We start from the raw sequence: 25,098 nt of genomic DNA on the forward strand, positions 1-25,098 counted from the left end.
CAAAAGGGTTTTCTAATGATCAATTAGCCTTTTAAAATTATAAACTTGGATTAGCTAATACAACGTGCCATTGGAACACAGGAGTGATGGTTGCTGATAATGGGCTCCGTATTGCCTATTATTATTACATTAAAAATCAACCGTTTCCAGCTACAATAGTCATTTACAGCATTAACAATGTCTATACTGTATTTCTGATCAATTTTATTTATTTTATTGGATGAAAAATGTGCTTTTCTTTCAAAACAAGTACATTTCTTTAAGGCCCCAAATTTTGAACGGTAGTGTAAATATTGGAAGAGATCGTCAACAACGTATCACATCCTCAAAAATGTACTTTGAAGTATTTTAAAGTAACTTTTGTAAAAGTTTGCATAGTACAATGGCTACCAATCCTCTGAATTTCTCTTCAAGTCTACCATGTTGATTTAGCCAACTTTTCCAGTACAATCTTTTTCTATGGCCAAACTCTGGATGTGGCTGCTTGTACCATATTTATCTTGTGAAGAGGTGTGTCTTGAATGTCTCCTCTTCCCTCCTACAGGATTGTATGATTTGCAGGACTGTGAAAAGGGAATATTGCTTGGTATGAGAGCACGATCACATGTCCTACACTGCAAAAGCCCCGATTGTGTAGTCCATTTCTGCTGTTCTCTAACCATGGTCAACACACATATCACACCGTGATCATCTCGAATCCCATCTAGCAGTGTATCATGCAGACCTAATTTCCCATGTGGGACTCTTGACTCTCTCCTAGTTCCTATACGACTCTCTCAAGACACATCTCCATTTTTGTAACATGCTTGAGTGCTCACACCTGGCACACACACAAGCAATCAAGAGCAGCGATTGCTAATAACATATGAGCAGTGCTCTGCATTTACTGCATTGCTATGTGTGCCACAATGTGTAAATGGAGTGTTTCCTACGGAGAGTCTCTCTCCTTTGGGCGCATCAACGATGTTCTATTGAATAAGAGCTTCCACCTCCTCCCCCCTCTCTAGGAGACCAAAGAGAATGAGCAGGATAGAAAGGAGTTTAATCGAGGCCTACTCTAGCAAGACACACTGTGAACTTTGACTCTGATAGACCAGTGTTTTTGCAGGGCAAGTAGTAAATCATCTCACACGTCAATACTGTAGATACTGGCTTGCTAGTGTCAAAAGTCAAAGGTACGCTTTGATATAGTTCAATAGGTTTGCAAGGTTGATTCGAATAAGGTCTGTTAATTGCTCTGCACAGAAAAACATCATGTCAGACAGCCCACATTATAAACTATTAAGTTAGATAGAAACATTGGTAGCTTGCACATCATGCAGATATTGCTGCACCTAGAGAGCTTAGGAGAGTACAAGAGATGGTCATGCATTCCATGACCCTGCGGCTTAAATGATTGCGATGCTGTCATCTTGCCAGTTGTCATGTTGTGTTGTTCCAGACCTTCAAAAAAGATGAGGGTGTGTAGGACACTGTGTTGGCCAATGCGCCGAAACCACATAAGGGAGCTGCGCATCCCAAACCGACGACGCAGCCAGGACCTCTGCTGCTTTCCATAAGGTGCACCACAAGGCCACCAAAGAAACATAATATACTCTGTAATTATACACCATGATCATTCACAGAAATTAACTCATCTGTGGGGAGCGAATGGGCTCCTTTCATTTGGCCTATACTCAAGCAGCATAAAACCTACGTTGCTTGACATCCAAAAAGGGCTTCAAAATTGCGATACACAAAGCCTCTGTTCTCAATTGTAATTGTCCTACCAATTATGATATATGATAAGTAAGCATGGCGATTGAGTTTCAATAGTTAATGTCTGTGAAGGCTACCTGCTTTCCCTTCAAGCACTGTCCCATGTACTGTACTCGTTATTCAAGTCTGTATAATTAACTTACCTTTGTCACTACCATCCTCTCTCCCCTTACTTGTGGTAGCTTTCTTTTCCCTGTGTGCACGCCACAATGGAGCGTGAGCCGCTGTATGTCCTACAATGACCTTATGACTGCTGTCTGGACATAGAGCCAGGCCAAGGGAACATGCCCTTGCGGGACCTTCCTATGCCACATCTCGGAAGTAAGCTGTTATATGCTGACACCTGCAACTTTAATTCAATTGAATGAGCATAAGTCATATACATAAAATAAAATAAAAAACACTTTAGCAAGCCATAGCGTATCAATCAAAAGCTGTTGACCAGTATGAGCTACAAATGATTTCCTATCTCTTGACAGCCAGGCTCCCGTGTCTGAAAACAGAACTCGATGAAGAGACCTGACAGACACACTTTATTCAGAAATTGACTATATTGTCTAGGAGTAACCATGCAGCTCAACCTTTTCAGGCCTGTAGACAATCAGAAGGGTCTCCAGTGATTTCAGCCTAGAAATTGAAGTTGCTCACACTCTCACAAGGCATTGTTTATTCAAGCCATTGCAGTTTTTCTCTATCTGCTCGAAGTTAACCAAAGCTCTAGATGTTACGTAGTGCATAACACCATGTATGTATTAGATGGAATTTACATTTTGGGTATTTCCCGATTCCTAGACGTTCACGCTGTTCAAAGGTACTGTGTATGATGACTACACTCAAATTCTGCAATAAGAGTTTGTGTTAACAAATATGTACTTAAAACATACCCCATCCTGCTCTCTCTGATGTCTCACTTATGTGCCTACCTTAAGGATGCACCGTTGAGGCCCTTTGTTCAAACACAATGCACTGTAGCTTGCTTAGTCCTGGTTTTTGTTTTAAATAGTGGTTTAAACAAGGACAGATTACATTTCTGAATATATGGAGCACTTTGACAGAATATGACAGGTCAGCTCATCATGCCCACAACTTGGTAATGGAAACTATAACCCAGACACATGCAGCTTGCACAACTTTTGCTCATAAGAAAATAAAAGGCTTTGAAAATGTAGATGTCTATTATTGAGATATAAGAATATTTACATGTATACCATGTTCAACCCATATAAATGCAGATTTTGGTAAAGTGGGGATTCAAAGTTTTTAATTTACAATAACAGAATACTGCAGTTATGAAAAAAACAATTTCAATTCTAAAATCACCTTAACTATGTTCACACAAGATTTAAACCTCAAAACAAAGAAACAAATTATTTTATTGGCATTTCTACTGTGAACAGCTTGTGGCAGGCAGCATTAGAAGCACAGAGGAGCTCTGCTGGGCCCTGCAGCGTGGATACCCAGTCAGCTGGTCCAGTAAGGTCTATGCCCTCTGCTCAGTCTGAGAAGCAGCAGCAGGTATATATTGCCCCCAACCATCTCCGAAACCACTGAKGGCTCCCGCCCCTCAAGCAATCAGCATGCACGTGGCCTCGACAGACACGCACACCATTCACATCGTGCAGAAATAAACAGGTTTCTAAATTAACATAAGGTTAAATACAGACAAAATGTTTTTAATGTGTGCCAGAGGTCACTCAAAATAACATCAAAATAATTTACATTGAACAAAATGATGAGCTCCTTAACATAGTCTACATGGTGGTCTAGTTGCCATTTCCTTGGTAATTGGAGGACTAACACGTATCAGTGAATCAGGAGGAAATGACAGAGGCTGAGCTCCTATAAAGCATAGGGGGTGGAGCAGCAGTAAGAGGAGTTTCCACAGTGATGTACACTGTGGCATTCTGGGAAAACAGCAGAAACCCTCCACGTCAGCAAATCAAAAATGACCACTTTATAGAATCAGAGAAGACAGAGGTCATTAAATGTTGAGTGTGAACTACGTATTGATTTGCCAAGGATAAAAAAAACTGCAGTTTGGATTAAAGAAGACAAAGAAACTGGAAGAAGACAAAGTGAGGTTGTTGTCGTAGATACTCTTGGCTTTATACTCAGTCTCTAAAGTGGGTGGGTGGGACGAGCATCGCTCTAGCCTGGTGAAATATCAGATGTGGAGAATTTGAACCAGGTACATGTTCACAGATGGGTCAGGTAGGCTCTATCGCTAGTCTACCTAACAGAGGGAGAGCGAGAAACCCAAGTGCAAGAGGGAGATGAGGAGAAATAAAGTGTTGCGGAGAAGGAGAGGAAACTGACAGACTTGTCTTTCCCTCTGGCTACACAGCTCTACTCTGATCGTGCACCCATGTCTGGAACATTTTCGTTAAATTGATTTGTCTGTATAGTATTTTTTTTATTGAATAGCTTTTGCACTTCCCTTTAAACTTCACAGTACAATAAACTATAGTGCACAATATGATTTCTGAGCCACTCTYTYYCCYMKAGMKCWSAKRKGRGRRSRMRAGAGRKSGTGTGAGMCRCACTGMTCTGGTGACGTCGTYGAGTCAACGTGGGGCCCCACGCCAGACAGGGTCCCCTGGCCGGGCCAAGCTACACTGCGGCAGGCAGGCCAACCAGCTAACTGGGACGGGCCTCAGAAGGGCCTCAGTCCTGCCCCGGGTCTTTGACCGGGCCCCCATCCAGGTAGATCTTAAGGGCCTTCTCCTTACGAGGTGAGTAACTGACCCGGTGGCCAGTCTTCAGCAGGCGGCTGCTCTCCCTCTTCATCAGCTCATTGCGTTCATCTTCAGACTGTTCCATAGGCTCCTCTGTGCTGTCCCTGAAACCAGAGCACAAGCTGTGAGCCTTTCTGGAGAATATACCTATATTAAACCAAATATCTRCAATTTTCCTGAACATCCCATTGTCATTACACAACAGCTACTCATTTGAAATGGCAAAGGGCCCTGTTCCAGTATGGCAGAGTATGATGGGTTTACCTGTAGAAGACCACAGCACCATCATCACAGATGTACAGAGGCCACACATTCAGAGTGGACACTTTAGGGTTCCAGTCCAGATCCTGATGGATCTCCAATACCGAGATATCACAAGGAAATGTTCCGCGCCCCTGCAGGAGACAATCAGGACGCCAGTCAGTAAATTGGGAAACATTTCAGGAAATTAAGTGGAGTGAATCAACGCAAGATTAAAAATAAATCCTAACAGCATCAAAAACAGTTCACCTACTTTGGCAAACTCCAGGTTTTCAAGAGGAACACCACTTATTTCACTGAGCTGGAGAGAGAGAATTGATGTCACAAATTAACTTTTAATATCCATTTAGCATGCCCTATAATTTATCTTGCAACATCTAATTATGCATCTCAAAGTCTAGGAGGCTGATGTTATATATACTGTGATGTGAAAAGTTACAGTGCATCTCACTACTCCCAAGTGGTGCATCAGACCCAGTGATGTTGCTGGGAGCGTGCACTTAGTGGGTAAGACCATCCCACAGTGCTGCCTTGCAATCCAGCGTGTCTGTGGCCTCAGACATGTGCACCAGTGTACAAGGCCTGGCACCACATTCAGGACGTGAATACACACACACCTTTTCCTTGAGTTCCTCCACACTGCTGCTCTCCAGAACCACTTCCCGGAAGGGCTCCAGCTTCATCTGGGCGGGGGTCCAGCGGCGGGTCAGCACAGCCAGCTGGGACATGGACTTCATCTTCTCCGGTCCTGGAAAGGGGCAGGAGAAGAGGGTTGGGGATGGCTGAGCGAGCACACACACCCACTGCCTCGGTCTGCCTCTCTTTCACAAGTGATACTCATTCAGATGAGACAATTCAGTTCTACAGGGCTTTTCCTTTTACAGAAGTAATTGTCAAAGCTTCCTCTAAAGCCATTTTTACGTGACCTAATATAGGCGTTTGATATAAAGCAGTAATATATTTTAGAGTAAGTTTGTCTCTTTTCAGGCTATGATGACCATGAGGCGATTTACAATTGTTCTGAAGAGAGTAGTCGAAACAATAGCAAACCAGTATTACCATCTAGAACCTCCAGAAAGACCTCCCAGTTACTGGAGATGTTGATGTCCTCCTCGTAGACGTGGTAGTCCAGAAACACTGTCCCTGGGTTCTTCCACGTCTTCTTCCTGAGACGGAACCTGACCCCACACACAATTGGGATTCAACAACACTTCTAGCAATAAGCATCAGCTGTGAGTCAGTGCTTTAAAAGGTCACTCGCAGTACCCATCCATAGTAGAACAAAGGCACCCATAATACTTTGAAGTGAGAGGATCTGCAGCAGGTAGCCTAGCGGTTAAGAGCGTTTGGCCAGTATCCGAAAGGCCGCTGGTTTGAATCCCCGAGCGGACGAGGTGAAAAATCTGTCGATGTGCCTTTGAGCACTTATCTAGAGCAACTAGGGTTAAGAGCGTCTTCTAAATGACTAAAGACTGACATTCTGATTGTATCACCACGAAGACACCTGTGGTACCTTTTACAGTCAACAAATGTTTTCAGAAGAAAATATGTAGGTAAAGGATTCAAGTGTATAATATTTGATGTATGGTTGCATGTGTGCCCATACATTCGTGTGCATTGGATTGTGTACATAGATCATTTTAGATATGCAGATTARAGTTACTTGACTGTACATGTTTTTAAGTGTGTAAGGTGGAACCCACTTGTCGATGTTGAGGTCCAGCTTGCATTGGTCTTTCAGCTGAGGCATTAGCTCCTCTTTGGACTGTTTCACAGTCATGCCCTTAGCAAACACTGTGTCTACGAGGAACTTACAGGGCTGGGGAGGAGAGAGACACACACACACACACACACACACACACACACTTAAGCATGAAACACAATGACATATACAACTGTCACATAATACACCCTGGTGACAAATCCATCAGTGACACACCTACAGACTGCTTTTAAGTGAGGAAATTGCACAACACCGAATAACAATCACTTGTGTGTGTGAAGAAACATCAGCTCATCCCGGTCCTTACCTCTGCATCATTCACTAGTAGCTGGTACACTTTCACCCGATACTCGCCCTTCTTCAGTGCTCTGCCTAATCGAATGGTTATCTGTAAGAAGACCAAGAGGAGCGTCATGGATAAGATTGTTTGAAAAAAAAAAAAAAAAAACATTATCTTTTGAAGAAAGTCATGTTTTGAAAGGGGCAGATAGTGAGACGCTACAGACCTTGTTGTCGTCAGAGAAGGAGGAGAGGGTCTCGTTGAGCCGTACACTCTCAAACTCCTGGTTGTTGGCGTAGACGCGGAACACCTTGAACTGGGTAGAGGTGACCCCCACGAAAGGCTCCAGGTTCTGTTTGAACGCTGACAGAGTTATCCTCTTATCCACGTGGACCAGTACACCTGACAGGTAAACAGCACCAAAACATATGTTTCAATTAGTTGGAACAAACTTATCATATAACAGTATATTAAATACTATGTGGATTTTGTTCTAACAGCATCTAAACCAGTGTTTCTTAACCCTTGAGGTGTTGCTCTTTTAGATAACTGACATGAGTGCTTATCTTAAATTAACCCATTCACATTCATGTACTATATTTAGTACGATATCAAAAATGTGCCACAAATTCTGTTTTGTGTAAATGCATGAAATTTGGTATCAACACAGTTAGCACAAGTGTCTAGACAGGCCATATTGACATTTTAGTATTGTTATTCTCTATSATACTTTAAAATGACTTCAGCATTTTGAAATACATTTAAGAATGAAATAGTTTAAAAGCATATAGTATTGTTATCTGACCTGTTCTAAGCCCAAATATATGATTAAACGTATTGTTGTTTGTGAACTACAGCCGTTTCTGTATCGTACTATATTTACAGCRTTCTCCCTCTCTCAGATCTTAAACACCTTCAAATCTTATTATACAGTATAAGCAAATCCAATGGAGAGTGAGGCCTGCTACAGCATTCTACCCATTTCTCACAAGTACACGTGTACACACATAGACACATGCGGGTGTGCATGGATGTCTCATGGTGGGGTATGAAAAATTGGTRATCTTTGAGCACTTTCTGACAACTTCTAACATGGGAAAACATGTATGGAAGGTTTCGTTCAAATCAAAACGGTGCTGTAAAAAAGTGATTAAATTCATAGTATGAACGACCCACACTTATTCCAAAGAAAAAGGTACAAAAAAAACTATTCTACAGTTCCCACAAACTAAACATTCAATCAAAAAAAGTTAGGACAGACTAAACAAGATTAGAATCAAAGACCTGCATTTGTAAACAGATTTAGAAGACGTACATTTCTGGCCTCCTTCCCCAGAGCCGTCCTCCTGTGCATATGGTTCTGCTCTGAAGTAGAGGTAATAGGATTCCGCCTTGCTCTTCCCATTCTCATCATACTCGCTGTCCGTGCCACTGTCCTCCTCGGCTGTGTCCCACGTCTCCTTCTTGCCCTCGTTGGCCTTGGAGCGGCGGCTGCTGGTGATGCTGTGTGAGTCCAGGCCATTGGCCAGCTGGATGGGGCCGCTGTCAGCGTTGCACAGCGTGTCACTGCTGTGGCTGGAGCTCAGGATGTCACTGTCCACTGAGCTCGTGCTGCGATCGTTGTTCACCTCAGAGTCCGAGCGCTCCTCCCCAGGGAACTGGGTTTCCGGGTCAGAGTAGGCCCCCCCGCCGCTGGCCACCCGGATCCGGTTCTCCAGCTCTCGGTTGTCGACTGCAACGACAGCGGATACGGAGGAGGAGTCTGGTTCCTGAGAGGGTGAGGGGGACTCGATGTGCTCGAAGTCGCTGGTGTCTGAGCTCTTCTGGCTGTCACTGGTGCTGGAGCCCTGCTGCTGCTGGAGGGACAGGTTCTTCAGCTTCTCTGTGCTCTCCTCCAGGATGGGCTCTACAGAATTCMTGTTGACCTTTGACCCCTCAGAGCACTCCTCAGGGTCGCCGCCCACTTTTTGGCAAATAGTTCTGTTGGTGCCGGGGGATTGCACAGGGAGCGAGACAAACAGGCGGATTGTGTTCCCATGGCGATCCAGCAGTTTCCACAAGAGGGAATCAGTGAAAGTGACCTGGTGATCTGGGGATTCAGAGCTTTCCACAAAAACCTAAGAGAAACCAGATAATGGACAAATTAGGTTTGTGTTACATCTGCGATCAAAGCACTGCTGAAAATGTTGTGTATCTGTAAACATAATTTAACACAGCAGACACAAGCTGGAAAGGACAATAATAAAGTAGTGTGTGACCTTGTTGCTCCTGAAGAAACCCTCTGCTTTCAGTGTCTTGTTGGGCACGTAGAGAAGCCGAAGGTCATTATAGCAGCGCTCCAGGACGACACGCATGGTTTCAGCTGAGAGCTCTGTGGCCTTTCAACAAACAATACACACACAGTGGAGAGATACTTCACCACAGATCCCAAAACAAATACTGGCAGATTTCATGGTCTTACAAGTGTGGACTGTATCAGGTTGGATTAGACTGTATTAGATAGAAAGGAAGAATTAAAGAAGAGTGTCTGAACTTACCTGTGCAATGAGCTGCTTGAACTCAGTGATTGACTGGTTTAGGTAGGCCCTGATGCTGACGGGAGGGGCAACAGTGTCAGTCTTCAGATCCACCACGTGAACCTTCACCATCACCTCTACAGAGACACACACCAACCAGTCACACACAACTCATTTCCAAAAAGGCTAAAAGAGTTGCTAGTTTTAGTATTATATTTAAATTATTGAATGTGTTTTACTGACCTCCGGGTTTGTATGGCTGGAAGACTTGCTCTGGTCTGCGGGTCTCCAGCAGCAGGTCAAACATGTAGGAGGACTTGACCCCGCCCAGCAGCAGCCCCATGGGGGTGTCCTCCTCGCCCTCGTACGAGCGCTCCAGGTACTCATGGAACTCATCGTACTTGACCAGGCGACAGCAGTCCAGCGGGACCACCCCATCCAGTTCCATGAGCTATGGGGCAGAATGATTGGCCAAAGACACACACAAACACGTCCAATTGCTAATAGACGCATAAGGTAATGTTTTGAAGCTTCTTGGCCATTGTAACCCCCCTTTTATTCTTACAACTATGTCTATCCTAGGACCACTCTCTATTCTGACACCGACCGCTGGCTGGTATGAACTGCAGCTGCTGAGTGAGATTAGCTTTCAATGCTTTCCTCCCCGTTTAGCTTCCACTCTGACGTACCTTGTAGGCCATCTCTGTTGCCTCTCTGAGCGTCTTGTCCTTGTGCACTTCCAGCTTGTTCTCCATCATAGCCATCATCTTCACCGGATGCATGCAGAACAGCTTGATCTGACAGAGAAATACAGAGCAATTAACAACAATACAACCCCTGTGAAAAACAACAGAACAACATTCAGTCAAATGACCGACACCGTTGACCATGGGAAAGTCCACAGGAGGAGGATGTACCTTGCAGGTATTACGCTCGATCTCCCTCTGTCTTTTCTCCTGCTCCTCAGACTCCTTCTCCCTCTGGACCAGATGCTTTATGTGCTCAGGGAAGTCATCACAATCCAGATACTCTGCAGTGGTAACAACACGGCCCATCAGTCAAGAGATCACCATAACTAACTGGGGGTCCAAGTCATTGAGAGAGACTAGGAGAGCAAAACCTACTAGGATTGTTATACCCACATATTCAACTTTATACAGATGAACAGTCATTTTAGACATTTAAAAGCAAACTTGATTATGGAACTAGACTTGGTTCAATATGTTTCCCTTACTTGCATTCCTTGAGGGGTCTTTCAACCTATAAATCAGCATATACGCATTCGTAGAGCTGTTGGAACAGAAAAACATCTTATTAAATGCAAATGGAGAAAAGGAAAATGAGTAGCCAAATAGAGTTCCATCTTCCTTTCCAAACACATGAAAGAACAGTGCATTACGTAAAAGCTCAGTTATCAACAGGGCTTTGTCCTAGCCTGAATAACCACCCTCTAGTTTTTCTCCCAGGGAGACTTCAATAAAATGTAGGACTAAGTAAAAAAGCCCCGGTTCATCCCCATTAAAGCTTCCTCTGGTATTGAACGTTGCGGTGTGTGGAGTGGRAAGTGAACAGATGCTGGTAATGTTCTGGCCATGTAGGCATGCATTAGTAGGTACATACAATGAGATTGTGAGATGGGAGAGCCAGGCATGGGAGTGAGATGTGTTCAGGGACATATTGATTTCAGATCAATCCAGAGATTGACAGAGACAGGAGCTCCACTGACCTGGCAAAGGCACTGGAGTAATAGCCTCTGCTCCCCGAGGACCCTCCATATGTTTTCCTGATGTCTTCCTGGGTGATCTATATAAGGACACACACACACACACATCAACACACTGGACCACCACCGTTGTGTTTCTGACAACTGTCAGTTACAATGACAGGAGTTATGTTGATGCAACCTGTGTTGAGTTGTTTTGTCTAGTATTACATGCATAGTAAACATAAGTTATTGTAAGACTGATAACCTTGCTGACGTGCTGGTCGTTGAAACTGTACCACTGGCCATCGCTGAAGGACTTAATGCAGGCATAATAGTGGCCACCTGCAGCGCTGCCCGAATGCACCATGACCGAGAACAGCTCAAAGGTCAATGAACTCTGTAGACGAGACAGGGGCAGGAGAGACAATTGGCTAACAATTAAATCTAATGACAGCAGATTGCACTACATGCAAACAGACCAGGATGGGCTATAAGACACAGGGAGTACGGGTGCTAGAGTGTAAGGACGGTTTGTGTGGTATTACATACAGTGTTGAGGCTGGGTACCTTTGGCTTCAGGACCCTCTCAGTACTGCTGGCACTGTCCAGGCAGATGCCCTCATCCACACCGTCGTCCGCCGAGAAGTCGTTGCTCATCTGGTCGCTGTGGCAACTGCCTTCATTCTCTGCCCCGCTGTCAGTGCAGCTCTCCGTTTGAGGAGATTTCTATGAGAGCAGGCATTGATCAAAAACAAAGAGCAGGATGGAAAGAGAGAGAAAGCAGACAGAGTTCAGGTATCAGTAACACTCATGAATTAATGATGACTTCATGGAAATTACTAATACATGAAACATAATCGAAAATCTAATTTGAGTGGACCTGAAAGGCTGGCACTATTCCACCCCACCCCGTGCCTCATTCTATCTAGAGTATAAAACACATAGGAGGCCACACTGGGCTGGTGTGTCTCACCTCGTCCTCCACGTCAATGAAGGGACCCATGTCCAGCTCCTCAGGGAAGGACATGCGGTCGTTGAGTTTGATGCGGTGCATAGTGGTGTAGTCAAAGTCAAAACGCTTCAGCTGCAGAGTCAGCAGGTAGGGAAAGTGAAGAAATCTCAGCCCCTGTGGAGGGAGGGCAAAGGGCATGGGTCAGAACACAAATTGCCTGGGCAGACCAGTGACCACCTTCACTCAATACCCCCCCCCATCAGTTCTCCCATGACCCAAAGGGAAGTGTGGTCTTAACATCAACAAGATCACTAGTCTGTATACTCACCTTACGGGCATCACATTTTTTCTTGCAGCGCTCACAGAAGTACTGGTTGGCCCCGTCCAGAGTCTCTGGCTGGACGAAGGCCTGCAGAGCCTCCTCCTGTTTCAGTGAGTCACAAAGGCACTGTATCAGTAACAACTCTGACCACATCTACGTCACATTACACTGTCTTACTATTAACAGTCTTAGGAAAATGCAGGAGCATACAGCAGGGTCTGGACTTCAGTGTCTGCGCGGTGAATACATAAATGACCATCATAGCTTTGATCTCTTCACACACTTGGATTAATACTGCTATAGTCATCAAGAAGGGCAGAGACAAGAGATGGAGGCAGAGAGACACACACCACGCTGCCATAAGCCTGGCTGGCCCCAAATGGTCTGATGACCAGTGGGATGTCCAGGTAGGTGTCAATCCTCCAGCTCTCATAGCCACACTCCAGACAGCGCACATAGTCCTTCAGCTTCCCCTGGTACAGCTGGTTAATCAGGTCAGCCTGAGGGGGAACACAACACGAGGGAGTCAGGCCCAAGCAGTCACAACACTCACACACATGTATCTCTCAGAATTCTGAAATACGCTCTTCACTGCTCACACTGAACCTACTACTCACACAACTCTATGCCAGCTTAATAATAATGTAAACTCCCTAAACTCTAACACTCCCCAAAGACAATGACTCGGCTCCTCTCAAAAAGTCAACACATTTCACTTAATATGTGATTGCAACAGCAGGCTCATTAACTGGGTAAGACCCTATTTAACAGGTAGAGACCAATTGGTCCAAGTGTTGGATGTTAATGGAAAACTGTCTAATGCAAAAGGAGATTAGCTGTGGAGTCCCGCAGGGGAGTGTCCTTGGTCCACTGCTCTTCCTACTGTACATTAATAATATGAAAATCAGCCTGCTCTTGTAAATAGTTTTTGTATGCGGATGACTCTGCTCAATTGGTGTCCCAAAAGAACAAAGCCTCAGTAGAAGAGATCCTTAGAGCGGAGTTATCCAATATTTCCAAATGGCTTATTTGGTTCCAGAGTAACGCTTGCAAGGTCCCCTGGTTTCAGTGTCAAAGTGGGCAACTCAGAGGTTAGACCAAAAACATCACCTTGGGTGTTAATTTGATAGGTACCTGACCTGTGAGATTATGTTTAACAAAAAAAAATATATATATATAATTCCTAGCTCAGACCTCTAAATGGCTTGATATTGACACCCTGAAGAGTTTGGCAGGTAAGCTAGTTCAGTGTCACTGATTATGTGTGCTCATCATGGTTCACCAGCAGCCACAAACATCTAAACAATTTAGGATTTAAAAACTTTTGATTCTAAAGAATAAGCCACAGACCAGCTAAAACAAGCTTGAAAGAATTGTATTTTAACTCCCCCGGCCCTCGAACTTATCTGGAGGTCCAGCGTTTTAAGCAGCTAGGGTGGCTGTGTAAAAATAAATGTTATTAATTGAAGTGATCTGGTAAGGTCCACAGGATTATCACTGACTCAGCCCTCACATACCTATCCAACTATGTTTATTTAGAGATGCCCACCAGCATAATACCTGCGCCAGAGACTTTCACCATTTAAAATTTTAGAGTATATCTGGTAAGAACCCTTTTTTRTATTCCAGTGCTGTTGAGTAAAACAAACTACCATAGCAACTTAAAGCCATACCAACAATAACCTCATTTAAATAGAATGTAAAAAGCTAGCTAACAATTGAAAAGTAGCAAACATTTTCATGTCTGTATATATCTGGAATATGTAACTAATCTACCCTGAGTGTGCAAAACATTAAGAACATCTTTCCCTGACCAGGTGAAAGATGATCCCTTATTGACGTCACTTGTTAAATCCATTCGAATCAGTGTAGATGAAGGGGAGGAGACAGGTAAGAGGGATTTTTATGCCTTGAGACATGGATTGTGTGTGACATTCAGAGGGCAAATAGGCAAGACAAACGTAAGTGCCTTTGAATGGGGTATGATAGTAGGTGCCAGGCGCACCGATTTGTGGCAAGAACTGCAAATCAGTTTCTCATAAGAATGGTCCACCTCCCAAAGGACATCCAGCCAACTTCACAACTGTGGGAAGCATTGGAGTCAACATGGGCCAGCATCCCTGTGGAACGATTTTGACACTTTAGAAACCAAGCCCCGACAAGTTGAGGCTGTTCTGAGGGTAAAAGGGGGTGCAACTCAATATTAGGAAGGYRTTCWTAATGTTTTGTACACTCCGTGTTTGTCAACAACCCAAAGAAATAGGGACCACAGCAGAAATAAATCTGACTTTATTGTGCAATCCCGTTCACATTTTTTGTATGCATGTAATTTTTTAAATGACAAATAAAAACAAACAGTTGAAGAAAACAATAATAGAAGTTCAAATAAGTACCGTAAGTGGAGAAAACTGCTGCTGGGGACACAAAYATAGCAAAAATCAAAATGKGACTTTGATTAACCACTGATAATGCAGAGCATTCTTTACAAATACAGCTAAATGCAGGAGCCTAGTGCTTCTATCCACAGTGAATTAAGTGTTTACGGTTCATACCAAACTCCTGAGATCAGAAAACGCTAAYCCTCAGCCTTACTGGCTCTTTCTCACCTTCCCACAGAAGGCCCTTTGTTCTGGGCCTGGGGAAGGCCCCTCATTGGCTCCCTGGATTAGTGTTTTCAGACAAGTAACAGGGTTCACTTTTCTTTCATACCTGCTCTGTCTGCTTCCATTTCTGCTCCAAGGCATCAAACATGACCCTACACAGCTCCTGGACRTCATGCTGCTGCCAGGCTGAAAACACAGATACGCAGACACAACAGAAGAGACATAGATAAACACACAGACCAGTTAAGACAGTGAACTGTGTGACAAAACAAACAAAGTACCCCTTCACCCACACTCTTCCAGTTCCTTTATCAAAACATCAGAAGCGGTTAAGCCTAGGCTCCTCCTGGTTACGGGGAGGCTGCCTAGATGTAGCAGTGTGACAGCCCACCTTCRCTGCTGTCCCAGCCAAAGCTGCGGGTCACGTCGGTGGTCTCGATGGCCCTCTTCTTACTGGTCTGCAGCAGCAAAAACAGCCTCTGTAGCTGGTAAGGGATGCTGGTAACCGGGTCTTCTTCCGACTCCTCAAACTCCCAGCTGGAGGGAACAGTGGACAAGTAGAAAATAGTTTTAGGACAAAGCTCTTCATTAAATACCGTTGTTTAGAACAATACAAAGAGCTTCACGAGAACAGGTACTTACTTGTACAGTGCATTTCTGAACTCTGGGGTCATAAACAGTGTTTGTAGAAGGCTGTTCAAATAGCAGGTCATGGCCTGGTTAACCAAACCCACATATCCTGCAGAGGGGGAGAAAGACATGAAATCAAAAGTAATTTGTCACATGCGCCAAATACAACAGGTGTAGACCTTAGTGAAATGCTTACTTACAAACCTTTAACAAACAATGCAGTTAAGAAAAAAGAAGTGTTAAGTAAAAAATCTAAGTAACAAATAATTAAAGAGCAGCAGTAAAATAACAATAGCGAAGCTATATACAGGGGGTACCGGTACAGAGTCAATGTGCGGGGGCAACGGTTAGTCGAGGTAATATGAACATGTAGGTAAAGTTAAAGTAACTACGCATAGATAATAAACCGAGAGTAGCAACAGCGTAAGGGGGGGGAAATGCAAATAGTCCGGGTAGCCATTTGATTAGCTGTTCAGGAGTCTTATGGCTTGGGGGTAGAAGCTGTTAAGTAGTCTTTTGAAAATAGACTTGGCACGCCGGTACCGCTTGCCGTGTGGTAGCAGAGAGAACAGTCTATGACTAGGGTGGCTGGAGTCTTTGAATTTTTAGGGCCTTCCTCTGACACAGCCTGGTATAGAGGTCGTGGATGGGAGGAAGCTTGGCCCCACTGATTTACTGGGATGTACGCACTACTCTAGTGCCTTGCGGTTGGAGGCCGAGCAGTTGCCATACCAGGCAGTGATGCAACCAGTCAGGATGCTCTCGATGGTGCAGCTGTAGAACCTTTTGAGGATCTGAGGACCCATGCCAAATCTTTTCAGTCTCCTGAGGGGGAATAGGCTTTGTCGTGCCCTCTTCACAAGTATCTTGGTGTGTTTGGACCATGATAGTTTGTTGGTGATGTGGACGCCAAGGAACTTGAAGCTCTCAACCTGCTYCACTACAGCCCCATCGATGAGAATGGGGGCGTACTCGGTCCTCCTTGTCCTTTAGTCCTCAATCATGTCCTTTGTCTTGATCACGTTGAGGGAGAGGTTGTCCTGGCACCACACGGCCAGGTCTGGCCTCCTCCCTATAGGCTGTCTCATCGTTGTCGGTGATCAGGCCTATCACTGTTGTGTCGTCGGCAAACTTGATGGTGTTGGAGTCGTGCTTGACCGTGCAGTCATGAGTGAACAAGAGTACAGGAGGGGCCCCCGTGTTGAGGATCAGCGTGGTGGATATGTTGTTACCTACCCTTACCACCTGGGGGCGGCCTGTCAGGAAGTCCAGGATCCAGTTGCAGGGGGAGGTGTTTAGTTCCAGGGTCCTTAGCTTAGTGATGAGCTTTGAGGGCACTATGGTGTTGAACGCTGAGCTGTAGTCAATGAACAGCATTCTCACATAGGTGTTCCTTTTGTCCAGGTGGGAAAGAGCAGTGTGGAGTGCAATAGAGATTGCATCATCTGTGGATCTGTTGGGGCGGTACGCAAATTGAAGTGGGCCTAGGGTTTCTGGGATAATGGTGTTGATGTGAGCCATGACCAGCCTCCAAAGAACTTCATGGCTACAGATGTGAGCGCTATGGGTCGGTAGTCATTTAGGCAGGTTACCTTAGTGTTCTTGGGCACAGGGACTATGGTGGTTTTCTTGAAACRTGTTGGTATTACAGACTCAGTCAGGGACAGGTTGAAAATGTCAGTGAAGACACTTGCCAGTTGGTCAGCGCATGCTCAGAGTACATGTGCTGTTAATCCGTCTGGCCCTGCGGCCTTGTGAATGTTGACCTGTTTGAAGGTCTTACATCAGCTACGGACAGCATGATTACAGTCGTCCGGAACAGCTGATGCTCTCATGCATGTTTCAGTGTTACTTGCCTCGAAGCGAGCATAGAAGTAATTTAGCTCGTCTGGTAGGCTTGTGTCACTGGGCAGCTTGCGGCTGTGCTTTCCTTTGTAGTCTGTAATAGTTTGCAAGCCCTGCCACAGCCGACGAGTGTCAGAGCCGGTGTAGTACGATTCAATCCTAGTCCTGTTTTGACGCTTTGCCTGTTTGATGGTTCATCGAAGGGCATAGCGGGAGCTTCCGGGTTATAGTCTCACTCCTTGAAAGCAGCAGCTCTACCCTTAAGCTCAGTGCAGATGCAGCCTGTAATCCAGGGCTTCTGGTTGGGGTATGTACGTAGTCACTGTGTGGATGACATCAATGCACTTATTGATGAAGCCAGTTGATGAAGCCAGCCAGACGTGGTGTACTCCTCAATGCCAGCGGAAGAATACCAGAACATATTCCAGTCTGTGCTAGCAAAACAGTCCTGTAGCTTAGCATCTGCTTCATGAAGTGAGCTGTCAGGGGGGTTACGTAACAGGAAGTGAGGTCAAGTCTATGCTGTTGACAGAAAGGGTGTACCTGTGTCAGACTTGTTGAGGATGGAGGAGTAGGAGTAGCTGGGGCTGCTGTAGTCGCTGCTGCAGCCCACCGTGCCGTCTCTGGGCAGCGGGCCGATGAAGCGCTCCTGGGAGCTGTCATCCAGACCACTGCTGCTCGCTGTCCCCGACTCATCCTACACAAAGGAGAATTAAGCTTCAGCTCATAGCTACCACTAGTCTACCAAGAATKAACTGCATGTCAATCCCTCCTCCAGGGGAATGCTCTAGGCATGCTGGTATTCATATTAACCATTAACTCTCATCTTCCCACTCACTCACCGATGCAATCAGAGGCTGTTCTCCGTCCTTGTCTGTGAGTTGGAGGAAGTTCCTCTTCCCGGGCTCGAACCCGGACTCAGTGAGGGACATCTCACTGCTGGGGTCCAGCGACCCCTGGGGGAGAACAGAAAAAGAGAAAAAACACCCTTCAGTTTGGCCAGGCAGGTCTGAACATGAGAAAATAGCAGACGCAAACAAAATAAAACTAGGATTTGAGATTGAAAAAGTTCAGTAGTTCCCCACAATACAACCTAATCAACCTGTCAATCAGAGGTTCCCATTGAATTCATAAGGAGAATCCTCCCCATGATCATTCAAAAGATGAGCTTTTAGGACCAGTTTGTGGAGCATGCTATGAACCGCAGTGTTTTGTCATGTGATGTTGGCTGTAGGGGGGGGGGGGGGGGGGGGGGGGGTAGCCAGCAGTGGAAAGAGCTTAATCCACTGACCTACTCTTGTGAGAACTCCAGCCTCAGATTACTTCAGGGACAGGAAAGAAAGAGACTGGCGTACATAAAGCTATTTACACACTATGGGGAGGATCCAAACGGCACTATTTCAAAGTGCGGCTCAGTTGAGCAGCTGACGTACAGTAGACAGTATAGCCATGTGTGGAGGAGGAGCAAACAACGGACGTTTTGGAGGAGTTTGAACGTGTACACAAGTATATAACCCCCCCACCAGGATCCAATAAAGGGACCTGGGATCATAAGGTTGTCTTAGGACACAGACGCACCATGTCCCCTGTCTTGCGCCATGCCAGGTCAAAGGTGCCGTTCACATAGCCCGCCTTGTGGGCCACATCCTCGAAGAGTTTGGGGAGGGTGGTGGAGGCTGGCAAGTTGAGGGTGAGCCTCTCGTTGACCGTCTTAGCATTGGTAGTGTCCTGGACTATGCACAGCACTCTGGGCTCCTCCGCCGCATCCTCTATCTGTAGGATACATACAAACACCYTGAGTGCAGAGCGCACACACCTTCATTCAGTGYTCTACTTCATGACAAAATATTAAAACGTTATCAGCAGGTTATTTGCATGCATTCAGGGAGCCGAGAGATTTGACTGCAGTCAGTGGGTAGGGCATTCTCATACTCGCACGTGAATGTCATCATAACAGGCGAACGAACACCAGACAAGAAACTAGAGCAGGCGGATGGTGCAATGCAGGATTTCTATTATATGACCTACAGTGTGGACCTTACGTTGCATTACGTTCTTGGAAGATGCAGATTAAAATAGTTGCCCAAACCTAGAGGGAGGCACATTACAGAGACTGGAACAGAGCCATGCTTCCAAACTATCATACAGTGCCAAAAATTCCTCCATAAGGAATGTCTCATCAGTAAGGAAACTGAAAATATCTGGTTAATCTGGTTAAGTAACTCAAGGGACGGGATGACAGTACATTATTAAATTGACCAAAAACCATAACATGCAATGATAGATCAAGATTTGAGCCTCATGCATACATKGAATCTATAGGGCTAGTCTGGTTTACCAGTGAGAGCCTCACACCATCACAACCTCATTGTTTCTATTCAGTCTGGCTTTGTCCATGTTATTTATGAAATGATGGGCTAGTTATTCAGCAAATCTAGTGAAGCCAACATTCGTTATGATTACAATGTCCACTACAGTGTATAAGACTATTTTCCCCAAAGCAGGCCTTCCAGGAATGACACAAGAGAAACCTGTCCCGGACATAGTGGTGTTTCCGTGACTAAGTGTGCCCAAAACAACTGTTCCAATGAGGCTCACGCAATAACACAAGCTTAAAAGGTCTATCAGCACCATTACATGGCCAGTGCTTATTGTGACCTTTAATTGTGGACAATTAAATATAGTCCATGAGTGTGGTGTGTTAGCATTTGTCAAATGTTTCCCTAATYGAAGAACCTTTTGTATTTTCCTAAAGAATTCAAATGAGTCATCCCCCAAACAAAAATTCCTATGTTCTGTGTATTTAACCTACATGTGTGTCATGTTGGGCTGGTGTTACCGCCATTTGGGTTAACAAAACTGGCCCTCAATCAATCAGCCCTCTATTCTAAAAGTTTCTATTTTGTTAAGGTTGAGGCACAGTAACCAGCTGGTGGTAGGTTGGCCAAACATTCAGGACAGCAATAACCTGATGCTCCATGCAGTCATCAGCAAACCCCACACAGTAAACTGCACACAGCCACAGACTATCCACTCCGCTAGGAGGAACTACCTGAGAAAACCTCTTCTTCATCTCAACGAAAATACTCTGCCTGCAACTCCAAAACATACCCTAATGACACATGGGAAGGAGGGGTGAAAAACACAAAGATTAAAACAGTGCAAACAGCTGTTACCGAGAAGGGAAACAGTTACGCAACATGCTAGAGTTTCTCTATGTATCCACAAGCACACCGGCTCAGACGAACTAACTGGGAATGGCACGCTTTCAATTCACTTCTAAACACCACAAGTAATACTGTAGGTATTATTAAAATCAAACAGACAGTTACTTGTTCTATGTAAAGCTGGTGATCTTGGCAAACTATGTCCCGGCCGATGCTACAAACAAGCCGCAGATGTCAACACATGAGTGAATCATCAGATTAGGGGTATTTTTATCACAGATAATGTCKCAAGGTGCTGACATGCAGCCGTAGGTGCTATAGAGCACAGACAATCGCACTACACAGAACAGATACGAGAATCTAGGCTAAATGACAAACAGAGGAATTATTACTTAACTAAAACCAGAGTTATTAGTCTGGATTTCTGTTAAGTCATTATTGATCCAGTCAGGTGACACCGAAAAACATTTTCCTTCCAATAGGGCAAATAACAGCAAGCGAACACCCAGCATCAGTAGGCCTACAGCAACACTAACTCTATTGATGAGCCTTCAGAGGGTGAGAACAACCTGGTCTATAGTCGCTGGCTGGCAGAAAACCCTGAATTTCAGCAGAACTTCAGCTGGTAATTTTCAGTCTCATTTTCATGTCACTCCAGTCTGTAAGATCAAATTTTTTCTTCAATCAAGAAGACAGTCTGGGAGGGGGAAAAAGTGTCTCTTTACTTCCTGGTTTCACAGTAGCACCTGAGGTCTAATGACTCTTCCTGAAACAGATACTGAAACTTTTCTATGCATGTTGTTTCTCGGGAACTGTGAACATTGCATAAAGGGAAAGCAAGAGTGGGCTTGTTAACCTGCTTGGGGATTTGGTTTTCAAAAGAACATTTAGGACTAACATGAGTTGCCATGGGAATTACATTGCATTAACATGCATTTGCACATCTGACAAACTGTAGACAATTTCCTGGAAAGAAGATAAAAATGTCCCTAGTATAGTTGAAAGGTCTGAAACTAACATTTTTATAAAATCTCAAACACGTAAATACAATAGCCCTTACACAGTATTAGTCCTGTTACCTCCTAGGAAAGTCTGCTCACGCAACAGGCAAGGGCAAATGCCACCACCAGCACAGAGGACATTATACGAGTGTTTGAAGCTAGCCTACACAACTTAGAGAACTACATATTTGACTTGCAGACCTTGTTTTACTTGAGACAACAGGAACAATTTTATAACAATACAACAGCAGGTGTGCCTATGCTCAATGCCAGATTGAGGACTAAGTCTAACCTCAGAGGCCGAAAACACTCTCCACCCCGCTGACTCATCCCACTGCACACGACTTCTGTCAAGCGCTTTAACAGCAGCTAGCAGGTGGCTCTACAAAGTTTAAACCAACCAGTTCCCTCTGGATGACTCAACAGTAGGCAGGAGTGGATATGTTGTGAAGCTACTGCTTCAAATAATGACTATTGCCTTCATTGGTTGGACAATAACAAGATCTTTAAACTGAGTGTTGTTGCTGTCAAAAAAGCTCTGTTTCAAGTCGCCTAACCTGTTCCATTTCAAATTGAGATGAAAATGAAATAATCATTCTCTTGCTTGGTTAATGGATAACAAAGACGATTCTCCATTATTTTACACAAGACATCCACTGAAATATGAGGCCTAGCCATGCTCAAATGCAGAGTGACAGGGGCCCAGGCAGCGATGTGTGTAGGGTTGGAGATTGTCATCAGAGTTTGGCCGTGGAGAGCAGTGAGCCCTGCATAGAGCTGAAATAATGGTTTCAGCTGCGTGATTAGGGGGATGGAGAGAGGACTGATCAAGGCTTCGCTGAGCATAGCAGCACAACTGCTTGGGCCTTCAGCACTGGGAACACTTGATTATTGAGAGAGGCTGTCCAGAGCAGATTAAAACTAGTCAATTCCATTTTAAGGAGAAGTATTATCCTACTGAGGCCAACATTCCAGTCTCAGCCCTAATACCAGCCTAAACAGAGGCTCAGCACTCCTTGTCTTTATCCTTGATCTGCCATTATATTCTTTCTTAGCTAGATACACATTTCTAAATTAATATATGATTTAAATTGTCATTCTAGTACCATTTACCAAAGCTTGGAAAGCGATTAACACAATATGTCAAAAGACAATGTAATTATTTCTGATTGCAATGAAAGCAGGCAGTTCACTGTCTACAGCCCTTGGCACTATACTTCAGCAAACTCAGGCAAGACTGTGGCCGGATTAGCTACAATAAATCTTCGTGTGGAAATTGTGTACACAAAAACAACCCTATGAAATGTTAATAAGAGGTACTGACAGTGTCATAAAAACGTTTAGATTGTTAACAGTTAGCCCTAATTATATTAAGCGAATGAGGGTATTGGACCATTACTTGCTAGTTAGTTAAATTCCACTGAGCATCTAACATTATCACAGCTAACTAATAGCACATTTTGTGTACACGATATATCAAATAGTTAACGTTAGCTATGAAACTAAAATGTCATGCGAGACTGATGCTTAGAAAAATAGATAGCCAGCTGGCTAGCTAACGTAACCTGCAACAAGGACTTTCTTGTTTACCCGATCTGAAACTAGCTTGTCATCGACAACGACACCGTCCAGCTGGCTAGTTTGCCTTTGCTTTGACAAGCTAGCCAACTACAATTTATCTTTAGCATCAGTTCAAAGCCATGTCTAACGACATTATTAGCAAGCTAGCAAACAAACCAAAAAAACTAGCAATTATTACTCTACAATTGTTTTATTTTCCATGTAGCTAGCTGGCTACCTCTTGTCCACCATAGCTTCCTAGTTAAACGTTAATACGCCGTTTTGAGCGAAACAGTCGGGCTTAAAGCTACAGTAGCTAGCTAAGGTTAGCATGCTAGCAGTCTTTTCTAACTAGCTAGATGAAAGCTAACGTTAGTTAGCCAACTCTGTCATTGCGGTTTTACGCGTCAATAGACAATGCCACCAACTGCTTTTCTGTACTAACTAAAAAGTTGTTTGTATCATTTACTGTCACAGGGATGATTGCCAAGGGCCCGTTGTTGCCAGAACCCGTTCTGGAACTGGCTATGGTAATCTCACCTCTTTGAGTACGAGCTGATTCTCTTCGCTGGGCACCATTTCCATTTGTGCGACAATTTATACAGGCATCTACCCGAGCTCGATGTCAACGGGAAAACTTTACGACGGTGAAAAAAACATAATTTGTGTTTTTTCAACCCGAGGGTCTGTACAACTAAACTGAAACTAATAAAAACTTGTATGAAAATGATATTGGATAGTTTCTGTTACACCACCTAAGCACAAACAAACAGCTATCAATGGGGAGGAAATGGACAGCCTTCAGTTTCGCGAGATTTCAGAGAAGGTATCATCGTCACATCCTTAAACATCTCTGATGTCACTGATAATCTAAGTACGTAGATCAAGTCTGTAGAGCATGTTTACAATTATAATATTGACAAAGTTCCAGTGAAACGCTGTGCTTTTCATCCGCAGGTTTTCTTGTCATGGTCTTTAATTTATAAGCATAATTTTTCAAACGGTCAGAAACAGACTCCATGAGGGTGGTATGAGGGCCCGACGTCCACAGGTGGGGGTTGTGCTTACAGCCCAACACCGTGCAGGACGTTTGGCATTTGCCAGAGAACACCAAGATTGGCAAATTCGCCACTGGCGCCCTGTGCTCTTCACAGATGAAAGCAGGTTCACACTGAGCACATGAGCACATGTGACAGACGTGACAGAGTCTGGAGACGCCGTGGAGAACGTTCTACATCCTCCAGCATGACCGGTGCGGCGGTGGCATTTCTTTGTGGGGCCGCACAGCCCTCCATGTGCTCGCCAGAGGTAGCCTGACTGCCATTAGGTACCGAGATGAGATCCTCAGAGCCCTTGTGAGACCATATGCTGACACATGCACATTTGTGGCCTGCTGGAGGTCATTTTGCAGGGCTCTGGCAGTGCTCCTCCTGCTCAAAGGCGGAGGTAGCGGTCCTGCTGCTGGGTTGTTGCCCTCCTACGGCCTCCTCCACGTCTCCTGATGTACTGGCCTGTCTCCTGGTAGCGCCTCCATGCTCTGGACACTACGCTGACAGACACAGCAAACCTTCTTGCCTCAGCTCGCATTGATGTGCCATCCTGGATGAGCTGCACTACCTGAGCCACTTGTGTGGGTTGTAGACTCCGTCTCATGCTACCACTAGAGTGAGAGCACCGCCAGCATTCAAAAATGACCAAAACATCAGACAGGAAGCATAGGAACTGAGAAGTGGTCTGTGGTCACCACCTGCAGAATCACTCCTTTATTCGGGGTGTCTTGCTAATTGCCTATAATTTCCACCTTTTGTCTATTCCATTTGCACAACAGCATGTGAAATGTATTGTCAATCAGTGTTGCTTCCTAAGTGGACAGTTTGATTTCACAGAAGTGTGATTGACTTGGAGTTACATTGTGTTGTTTAAGTGTTCCCTTTATTTTTTTGAGCAGTGTATATGGAATAATCGGGATATATTGTATAAACATACTTATTTGTTTTTAGAATATTGGTTCAGAAATAATATCCTATTGGTGAGCCAACT

General features: G+C 44.6%; 1 protein-coding gene across 8 annotated transcripts; it reads right to left on the minus strand.

Moving 5' to 3' along the window:
- Positions 1 to 4,331: 4,331 nt before the first annotated feature.
- Positions 4,332 to 23,859, minus strand: usp47 (ubiquitin specific peptidase 47). 8 transcript variants are annotated; one of them, XM_024135821.2, is made up of 30 exons: positions 23,599 to 23,739; positions 20,383 to 20,442; positions 18,909 to 19,103; positions 18,173 to 18,286; positions 17,874 to 18,027; positions 15,498 to 15,594; positions 15,247 to 15,392; positions 14,962 to 15,041; positions 14,646 to 14,663; positions 12,603 to 12,752; positions 12,259 to 12,354; positions 11,952 to 12,104; positions 11,528 to 11,704; positions 11,244 to 11,375; positions 11,000 to 11,076; positions 10,508 to 10,563; positions 10,191 to 10,303; positions 9,963 to 10,070; positions 9,517 to 9,724; positions 9,295 to 9,410; positions 9,016 to 9,135; positions 8,073 to 8,874; positions 6,984 to 7,159; positions 6,785 to 6,865; positions 6,458 to 6,573; positions 5,814 to 5,932; positions 5,372 to 5,502; positions 5,008 to 5,055; positions 4,758 to 4,888; positions 4,332 to 4,597 (listed from the first exon to the last, which is right to left on the minus strand). In XM_024135821.2, the coding sequence occupies exons 1-30, from the start codon at positions 23,641 to 23,643 to the stop codon at positions 4,423 to 4,425; spliced, it is 4,194 nt and encodes a 1,397-aa protein (XP_023991589.1). In that variant the 5' UTR covers positions 23,644 to 23,739; the 3' UTR covers positions 4,332 to 4,422. The 8 variants fall into 8 exon arrangements, with proteins under 8 accessions (XP_023991589.1, XP_023991590.1, XP_023991588.1 ...); XM_024135822.2 differs by having other exon boundaries at positions 11,546 to 11,704; positions 14,646 to 14,666; XM_024135820.2 differs by having other exon boundaries at positions 14,646 to 14,666.
- Positions 23,860 to 25,098: the final 1,239 nt, after the last annotated feature.

Source organism: Salvelinus sp. IW2-2015, unplaced genomic scaffold (assembly GCF_002910315.2).
Source record: "Salvelinus sp. IW2-2015 unplaced genomic scaffold, ASM291031v2 Un_scaffold631, whole genome shotgun sequence".
In the NCBI taxonomy this organism is placed as follows: domain Eukaryota; kingdom Metazoa; phylum Chordata; class Actinopteri; order Salmoniformes; family Salmonidae; genus Salvelinus; species Salvelinus sp. IW2-2015.